Source organism: Chrysochloris asiatica, unplaced genomic scaffold (assembly GCF_000296735.1).
Source record: "Chrysochloris asiatica unplaced genomic scaffold, ChrAsi1.0 scaffold03446, whole genome shotgun sequence".
Lineage (NCBI taxonomy): Eukaryota > Metazoa > Chordata > Mammalia > Afrosoricida > Chrysochloridae > Chrysochloris > Chrysochloris asiatica.
Window position 1 is genome coordinate 1 of NW_006411964.1, and position 9451 is coordinate 9451.

At 40.1% G+C, this 9451-nt stretch overlaps 1 protein-coding gene across 1 annotated transcript; it reads right to left on the reverse strand.

Annotated features, from left to right (window-relative positions):
• Positions 1 to 110: 110 nt before the first annotated feature.
• On the reverse strand, positions 111 to 3385 carry LOC102840838 (protein SYS1 homolog). The gene is made up of 3 exons (XM_006878096.1): positions 3224 to 3385; positions 1409 to 1476; positions 111 to 351 (listed from the first exon to the last, which is right to left on the reverse strand). Exons 1-3 carry the CDS (start codon positions 3383 to 3385, stop codon positions 111 to 113), a joined length of 471 nt encoding a protein of 156 aa, XP_006878158.1.
• Between the last annotated feature and the right edge of the window lie 6066 nt (positions 3386 to 9451).

Here is a 9451-nt window from a genome sequence, read left to right on the forward strand (position 1 = left end):
GGGTTCCTCCTCTCAGACCTGGGCAGGACGGACCTCATCTGGAAGGTCTGAGCAACCCAAGGTGTTGGGGGCTAAGTGCCCAGCACAATGTCCAACCAAAGGGTCTGATCCTATACATTGGATTTAGGGGCTGAGTTGAGAGGGATCTCCTTGAGCTCCGTCCGCATACACAGGTACTCCCCGATGACAGCCATGAGTGCAATGCACACGGCTTGGACCAGCCACCAGGTCAGCGCCGAGGGGAACCGGGAGCTGTAGAACCAGCAGCCCAGGAGGTGAAAGAAATGAACAGTGACAGTGAAATCCAGGCACTGCTTCCCTCGCCGAATGAAGTACAGCAAGCCCAGGGCACTGTGGGGAGAGGACAGCAGCGACATGTCACTGGGTTCTCCTGGCTCTAGATTAGCTTAGTGGGGGAGTGGGGACAATTAGAAGGCCAGCATAGTGATCAGAAGCGAGCGAGACAAGTGTGAAGTGAGGGCTTCGGTACTAAATGCCAAGACGAACTGGCGGATATATCAAGAGTGGATCAGGCTGGGTAGAAGTAAAAAGTACAATGGTAATTGTCACTCATGGGGTCCTAGGGACTTTGTGGTACTCTGACGCATTCATATTCCATCTCGAGTGAGGGACAGCAGTTAACTGCTCCTAGGCAAATGTTATCATGCTAGAAGGTTAGTCAACGGATCTTCCCATTTGTCAAAAAAAGTCATATCTAGATTTTTATAGGAAATATTTTGATTTTCAATTAACTGAATAATCTATATGCCATATGCAAGCTCATATGGGTAAGCCAAACAGAATGTGTCTAGGAGCCAAATTTAGGGCAAAATCAGCATGCCAGTTTTTAACCCCTAATGTACAGTCAAGAATAGTAGTAATGTGTAAGGTATTGTTGTAAATACTTCCTGTGAATTAACTCCCAGAGCCTGAGCCCTTCATCGCTGTGCTAAACTGCCTCTCAAGAAACACGACAGTAGTCATCAGTGACCTGAGAGGTGACCATCAACACCCTCAGTGTATAGATGAGTCTGGGGGCCAGAGGAGGGAAGTAACTAGGCCAATGACACACATTTCAAGATTAAAACCCAGTTCTAATTCCCAGCCCAATCCTTTCCTCACCTCCCTCCATGTTAGGAAAGTGATCGGAGATGGAAGCTGGCCCACTCGCAGCAAACACACAGTAAGAAACATTAAGACTTGTCCATTATCTTAAGCTCTAAAGTCCAAACAGCAAAGCAGGGAGCCCCAGTGGTGGAGCCAGCTGTAGAACTGGCCTCTGACACCCATGACAACCCTCCACCACTCCCCAGGAACAGAGGTCTAGCCCGTCTCATTTCCAAATTTAGGAACTGAGTCCTAGTGCTAAGATCCCACAAGTCAAATAAGCAAAACTGGTGATACTCACCAGGTAAGGGCGTTAAGGATGAAGGACATCATGGAGAGCCGGCCTGGAGGGGTTGAGAAGCCCAGGATCTGCGGGTGAATCACAAATGGAAACATGCTAGAGAAGGGGCTTCCCAGAATTCCCAGCTGCAGGCTCTCAACAGGCCTCCTGAGGAAGGAGCATTCTTCCCAGGGCACAGAACACAATGCCCCTTCATCTGTATGGCAACTTATTGCTACCTTTCCCAGGCATCCTTATGCTATCTCATTTGACCCTTGCAGCAGGAGGGGAGGCATCATCATCATTTTATAGAGGAAGAAATAAATGTGAAGCAACTTGTCCAAAGTAACACAGTAAACAGGCAGCAAGAGTAAGGTCTAGAACAGGATTTAGCAAACTATGGCCTTGTGGACATTTTTGAAAAGAAAAGTTTTATTGAAACCATATCTATTCATTTATCATCTATGGCTGCTTGGGGCAACAATAGGACAGCTCATTAGTTATAACCTAACATTTTAATTACCTCACTCCTTAAGGAAAGGTTTGCTGGCCCCTGTTCTAGGATTCAGACTGCAAGCCTCTTAATAAAGCTAGGGATTCCCACATGGCCTAGCCAGGATGACATTCCTGGCATTACCTGGCACCTGGTAAATATGCCCTTGACACAATCCTACTGAATGCCAAATGTTGTTATGTGCCGTGGAGTCGGTTCCGACTCATAGCGACCCTGTACTGGGTTTCCGAGGCTACAAATCTTTACAGGAGCAAAAAACCTCATCTTTCTCCCGCAGAACAGCTGGTAGTTTCGAACTGCTGACCTTGCGGTTCGCAGGCCAATTCATAACCACTACACTACCAGAGCTCCTTGAATGCCAAATATCTGCACTGTTATTTGCAGATGACAAAGGCCTTTGACATTTATTAACTCATCCTCAGAACCACTTCTCAAAGTCAATATTATTATGCCTTTTCTGGATAATAACTCACCCATCACCAACTTCTTAGACATCTACACCTCTCTTTGAAGTACCTTCCTATGTCTAGGTTCGGAGCCTTATAACATTTTGCTGAGTGTGACATGATAGGATTATTCTGCCCAGTTTCCAGAAGGTCGCACAAGGTAGTCTGTACCACAACTACTATGTTCGGGCTTAGACTGAACCCTATGCCTTTCTGAATCCAAACTGCAGGACCTTTGTGCAGCCAACAACCTCTCAGGCTTCGGGTCTCATTATTTTGCATAAAAGGAAAACTGGGGTTCAGAGAGGCAATAGACACCACTTGACACCACCCCCACCCCCAGTCACACAGACAGCAATTAAAACATTAAAGTAAGGACTCCAAAGTCCAGGCTGTTTCTAATGTATATTCTTATCCACCCCTGACCCTGGTGGCGCAGTGGTGGAAGCACTCATTAAAAAACGGGTTCAACCCCAGCTGCGCCACAGGAAGCATATGGGGCAGTTCTACACTGTCCTATAGGATCACTATGAGTGGAAATTGACTTGAGGGGTAATGGGTCCTCAATTTCTCAATTTGCCCCCGCCCCCGTATACTGGACTTAGAGAAGTGAAGTCACTTTCTCAGCCAAGGTCTCAGAAAACGTTATCAGGGTCGTCTGGGATGCCAACTGCTTTATTGTCACTTGCAGGTCCTCTCTTTTGTTTTAACCTACCTCTCTCTATCAGTCATCCCATTTTATGGATGAGGCAACTGAGGTTAATCAGAAAGGTGACATCATTTTCCCAGGGCCACAAAGTAAGCAGGTGGCTCAGAGGAGCCTAGAGCTCACTTGGTGAGGCCGGAGATCCAGCTCGTGCCAGCCAGGAAACCTACCTCGGAGTCGAACATCTGGTCCAACGAAGGACTGCTGCGCACCAGCGCGTCCACCAGCGCCAGCCACAGGCCCAGCGAGCCATAATAGACGGTCTGCATGAGGACGATCTGAGACAGGATCAGCACCGGATCCCACACGTAGCTGCGGAACTGGCCTGCCATGCTGGCCCGCGGAGCCAGGCCACTGCCCCGGCCTCTCGCTGCGCCATGGACGCAGGGCCACCCGGGCACCTGTGGACAAGTGCCGGCCTCAGCTAGACCATTGTCACCCTGGCCACCTCCATTTCATTTTTGACAATTCCAAATTTCCAAGATCATACTCATATTCCATGAACTGATTATTAATGGATTTTTTCTGTTTCTTCTCATTTTGAGTTGTTCCCCATCAGCAAATGAAGGTCCCAAAAGCTTTACTCCATTCATGTCATCAGAGTCAACTCTGCTTTGAAGGGGTAGCTCTTCCCCAACTGTATTTTGAGTGCTTTCCAACCTGAGGGACTCATCTTCTGGCACTATATATGAGAATATTCTGGTGCTCTTCATACTGTTTTCATCATCTGGCATTATATCTGACAATGTTCTGCTGCTCTTTACATTGTTTTCAGTGGCTAACCATTCAGAAGTAGTTTGCCTCTCCTTCTTGCTCATTTGTCTTCGTCTGGAAATTCTACTGAAACCTGTCCATTATGGTTGACCCTTCTGGTATTTCAAATACAGTGGGAATAGCTTCCAGAATCACCACACAAGTTGCCACAGCATAACAAAGACACAGATGAGTGGTGGTGAATATACCATGGCCTCTCAAAAACAAAGCAAAACAAAACAAAACAAAAAAACAAACCCAAAAACAAACACATCTAACTTGGAAGTATATCCATGATCCACGGTCAGAGAGAGAATGTGAAACTTCATCTTACATACTTTGAATGTGTTATCTAGAAGGACCAGTCTTTGGAGGAAGACATGCCTGGCAAAGCAGAGGTTCAGAAAAAAAGAAGAGAATTCTCAAGGACACAATTTGTTTTGAGCTCAGTGACTGCCAACGATAGACTCAAACAGAAAATATTGCAAGATCAGTGCTGCACTGGGTAGTGTTTCATCTGTTGTTTAGAGGGCTATGTGTCAGAGTTGATTGATGACACTTATCAACAAAAAGAAGAACAATTGTTAGCATATAATTGTTCATAGTATTATGATCTTGTTTATTTCTGTAGTGTTGGTTGTAATTTTTCCACTTTCACTTGTACCATAAGATATTTAGTTGTCATCTCTATTTTTGCTTCTTAGTTGTTTCTGTCAGTTTCTTTTTTTTTTTTTAGATTTTACTGACTTTTCAAAAGGCCAACTTTGGTTTTATTGATTATCTCAATTGTTTTTCCGTCCTCCATTTCTTTACCTCTGCTCTGACTTTTGTTATTTCCTTTCTCCTTTCTGCTTTGGGTTTAGCTTGCCCTTCGTTTTAATTCTGTATACTGTAAATTGATTTGAGAACTTTCTTCTTTTTTAGTATAGGCACTTACTATAAATTCCCCTCTCAGCACTGCCTTTCTTGTATCTCTTAAGTTTCAATATATTGCGATTTAATTTTCATTTGACTCTAAGTATTTCTAATTTCTCACTTGATTTAGTCCTTGACTTATTGATTGATGGTGTGCTATTCAATTTCTATGTATTTATGTATTTTTCAGTTTTCTTCCTGTTATTAATTTCTAATTTCACTCATTCTACTCAAAATATTTTGTGTGATTTAAATCTTTTAACATTTACTGAGACTTGCTTTGTGACTGAACAGGTTATTTATCTTAGAGAATCATCCGTGTATATGAGAGCTGTATATTGTGCTGTTGTTAGGAGGAGTGTTCTATGTATGTATGCTAGGTTTAAAATGTCTTTCTCATCCTCTGTATCTTTATTGAACTTTTTTTCTAGGTGTTCTGTACATTACTGTAAATGTGCTTTAAGTTCTTCAAATATTTTTGTAGAGCTGTCAACTTTTCACTTCAATTCTCTCAGTGTTTGTTTCAGGTATTTAAGGGCTCCAATGTTAGGTGGATATATGTTTCTAATTTTAAAATATTATTTATTTTAATTTTTATTGTTCATACCTATAATTTTATTGTTCATACCTATAGTTTCATGATGAGATAACCTTTTTATCATTATATAATATTCTTTGTCTCTTACAACCAATTTAGACTTAAAGTATATTTTGACTGATATAAAAGTCACCTCCTCAGCTGTGTTTTGGTTATCATTTCTATGGAATACTTTTTCTCTGTCTGTTCACTTTCAATCTATTTGTGTCCTTAAGCCTGGGATAGATCTCTTTCAGATGCATATAATTGAATCATACTTGCTTGCTTATCTATTCTGCCAGTCTCTTCCTTTTTATTGGAACATTTAGGTCATTTACATTTCCTGTAATTACCAAAAAGTGAAGACTTATTTCTGTGATTTCTTTTTGTGTGTATGTCTTATACTTTCTTATACTTTTTTTCCCCCTTATTTCATGGAAGTTGCTTTTTTGTAGTGGATATTCTTTATTTTCTTTCTTGCCTTTCTGTGTTGTTGTTTTTTTAAAGATATTTTCTTTGTGGTTATTATATTACATTTATCATCTTGCATGCATAACAAACCAATTGAACTTCCACAACATAAAAAAAATACTGTATACCTATACAATTCCTCCTCCATTTATGTTTTTATCGCACCAATTATGTTTGTATATATCATAATTTTATCTTGTATATTTACTGCTATAATGCATTAAAAGCATAGCAACTACAATAACCAACCTAAAGTACTTTAAAATGTACATTAACACTTGTCTATGAAATTAACTTCAAAGTGATCTTTTTTCCTCACCTATGTATGTTGTTGTTAAGTGCCGTTGAGTCGGTTCCGACCCATAGCGACCCTGTACAGGGTTTCCGAGGGTGTAAATCTTTACGGGAGTAGAAAGCCTGATCTTTCTCCCGCGGAGCAGCTGGTAGTTTCGAACCGCTGACCTTAAGGTTCGCAGCCCGATTCGTAACCACTATGCTACCAGAGCTCCTTTGTATAGTTTTGAGTTATTTGAGTTATTTCAGACTTTCTGCTCCCTTAAAGATTTACAGCCTCGGAAACCCTGTACAGGGTTGCTATGAGTCAGAACTGACTCCATGGCACATAACAACAACAACAACAAATGTATAGTTTTGAGTTATTAGCTAGTGTCCTTTCTTTCCCATATTATTAAGTACTAACTTTAGCATTCCTTGTAATGTAGGTCTACTTGTTACAGATCTTCTGAACTTTTGTTTATCTGGAAATGCCTTAAATTAATCTGCATTCTTGAAGGAATTTTGCTGGATTTAGTATTCTTGGTTGATAGATCTTTTCTTTCAGCACTTTAAATAAGTCATATTGTTTTCTGGCCTCCAAGGTTTCTGAGGAGGAATCAGCACTTATCTTATTTGGGATCCTTTGTATACGACTATTTATTCTCTCTTGCTGCTTTCAGGGTTTTCTCTTTATCTTCAGTTTTTGAGAGCTTGATTAAAATGTTTTTTAGTGTAGACTTCTTTGGATTTATTTTACTTGGAGTTTCTTGAGATTCTTAGATTTGTAGATATATGTCCTTTGTCATGTTGGGGAGAATTTCTGCCAGTGTTTCTTCAACTATTCGTTCTCTGTCTGTATCTTAGTTATTTACTGCTGCTAGAAATTTGGACTTCTGGTGTGGCACTGTAGGATAGGCACTGGACTGCTAACCGCAAGGTCAGTGCATTAAACCCACCAGCAGCTCCTCACAAACCTTATTCAAGTTCGCTACGAGTCAGCACTGACTTGATAGTAAATAATAACAACAACATAACAGAAATAGTACAAGTCATGATTTTAACAAACTGAATTTTTTCCTCTCATGGCTTAGGCATCTAGAAGTCCAAATTCAGGGGAGCAACTTCTTGGGGAAAGTACTTATCCTTTTTCAACAACTGTGGACTTGCTATTTCTAGGAGATCTACATGTGTCTTGGCATTAATCTACCTCCTGAGTTTAGGAGATTCTTAGTTCAGAAATCTCAGGCCCAAAGAACACATTCCTCTCCTGGATATTCTTTCTTGGGGTTAATTAGGTCCTTTTATCTCTGTACACTTACTTAATCTCTATTTTTTTTTTATCACAAAAGAGATTTACTAAGATACAACCTAGTTCAGTATATTGTACCCTGCCTTATTAATATGTATGTTGTTGTTGTGAACCGCAACATGACCAGTTGGTTCCAACTCATAGCAACTCTCTGAAGGGTTTCTGAGGAGCAGCTGGTGGGTTTGAACTGCTGACTTATGGTTCAAAGTCCAATACTGATCACACAGTGGCACATCAGGAGTCCATTTACCTCTAATTCTGCCTCATTAACGTCACAGACCACCACTTGTCTTTCAGTTTGTTGTACTATAGTGACAAGGGCATGGAAGAAATGAGGAAGTAGTAGAGCTGAATAGAAATTTCAAAGGGAGCTTAAGAAGACAGTCAAGTATTATAATGAAACACACAAAGACCCGGAGTTAGAAACTAAAAGGGTTTGTAAACTCAGCATTTCTTAACCTGAGAAAACTGAAGAAAAAAATTCAAGCCTCAATTTGAAATATTGAAAAATTCTATGGAGTCCTGGTGTGGCTCAGTAGGATAAGCACTGGACTACTAACTGTGAGGTTGGCAATTCAAACCCACCAGCTGCTGCTCAAACACATGATTCCATGTCACTTAACAACAACATGTGAAAACTATTGAATGATGCAGAAAGCATCAAGAAAAAATAGAAAGAATACAGAGTCACAGCACTAAATAGAAATGGTCAATGTTCAACCATTTCAAGAGGTAGCATATGGTCAAGAATGGATGGTACTAAAGGAACAAGTCCAAACTGCACTGAAGACATTGGCAAAAATACAAGGTTCCAGGAATTGATGGAATCCAAATTGAAATCTTTTAACAAACTGATGCAGCATTGGAGGAACTCACTTATATATGCCAAGAAATCTGGAAGACAACTACCTGATCAACCGATTGGAAGAGGTCCATATTTGAACTCATTCCAAAGAGAGTTTAATCCAATGGAATCCAGAAATCATTAAATAATGTCATTAATATCACACACAAGTGAAATTTTGCTGAAAATAATTAAAAAACGGCTGCAACAGTATATTGACAGAGAACTGCCAGAAATTCATGCTGGATTCAGAAGAAAACATGGAACTAAGGATATATATCATTGCTGACATCAGATGGATCTTTGCTAAAAGCAGAGAATACCACAATGATATTTATTTGTGTTTTATTGACTATGCAAAGGCTTTTGACCGTGTAGATTGTGACAAGCAATGAAAAGAATGGGTATTCCAGGGCACTTGATTGTTTTCATGAGGAACCTGTACAGAGACCAAAAGGCAACTGGTAGGACAGAACAAGGGTATACTGAATGGTTTAGAATACAAAAAGATGTGTACTGGGGTTGTATCCTTTCATCATCCTTATTAAATCTGTATGCTGAGCAAATAATTTGAGAAGCTGGATTATATAAAGAAAAGCATGGCATCAGAATTGGAAGAAGACTAACAACTTGCAATATGCAGATGATACCTTGCTTGCTGAAAGTGAAGATGACTTAAAATACTTACTGATGAAGATCAAGGACCACAGCCTTCATTATGGATTGCATATCAATGTAAAGAAAACAAAAATCCTCATAATTAGACCCAGTAAATCAAATCATGATAAACGAAAAAAAAAGATTGAAGTTGTCAAAGACTTCATTTTGTTTGGCTCCATAATCAACACTCATAGAAACAGCAATCAAGAAACCAAACAATGCCTTACATTAGACAAATCTGCTGCACAAGACCTCTTTAAAATATTCAAAAGCAGATAGCATTTTTAGGACTAAGATTCACTTGACCCAAGCCATGGTGTTTTGTTTTTTTTTAAAGTTTTTATTGTGAGTTGAGAGAAAGTTTACAGGGCAGATCATCATTTCTACATTCAACAAATCATACACTTTGTTTCATTACAATGGTTATAATCCCCTTCATGTACTATCAGTTAACAGTATCACTTTAGCTCTTTTTTTAAAAAAAATTTTTAAGCACCCAGGCATGTATAATAATTTATACCACCAAAGGGCACATTCTGAAAGTCTGCCTCCCGGCCACCAGCTCTCAGTTCCTCTCTTTCCATGAATCTAGA

Coding starts and splice junctions, on each gene's coding strand:
- LOC102840838 (XM_006878096.1), bottom strand. CDS start 3,385: ATGGCAGGCCAGTTCCGCAGCTACGTGTGGGATCCGGTGCTGATCCTG. Junction 1,477..3,223: donor ACCAGATGTTCGACTCCGAG/GTAGGTTTCCTG, acceptor ATTCACCCGCAG/ATCCTGGGCTTCTCAACCCC. Junction 352..1,408: donor ATCCTTAACGCCCTTACCTG/GTGAGTATCACC, acceptor CTCTCCCCACAG/TGCCCTGGGCTTGCTGTACT.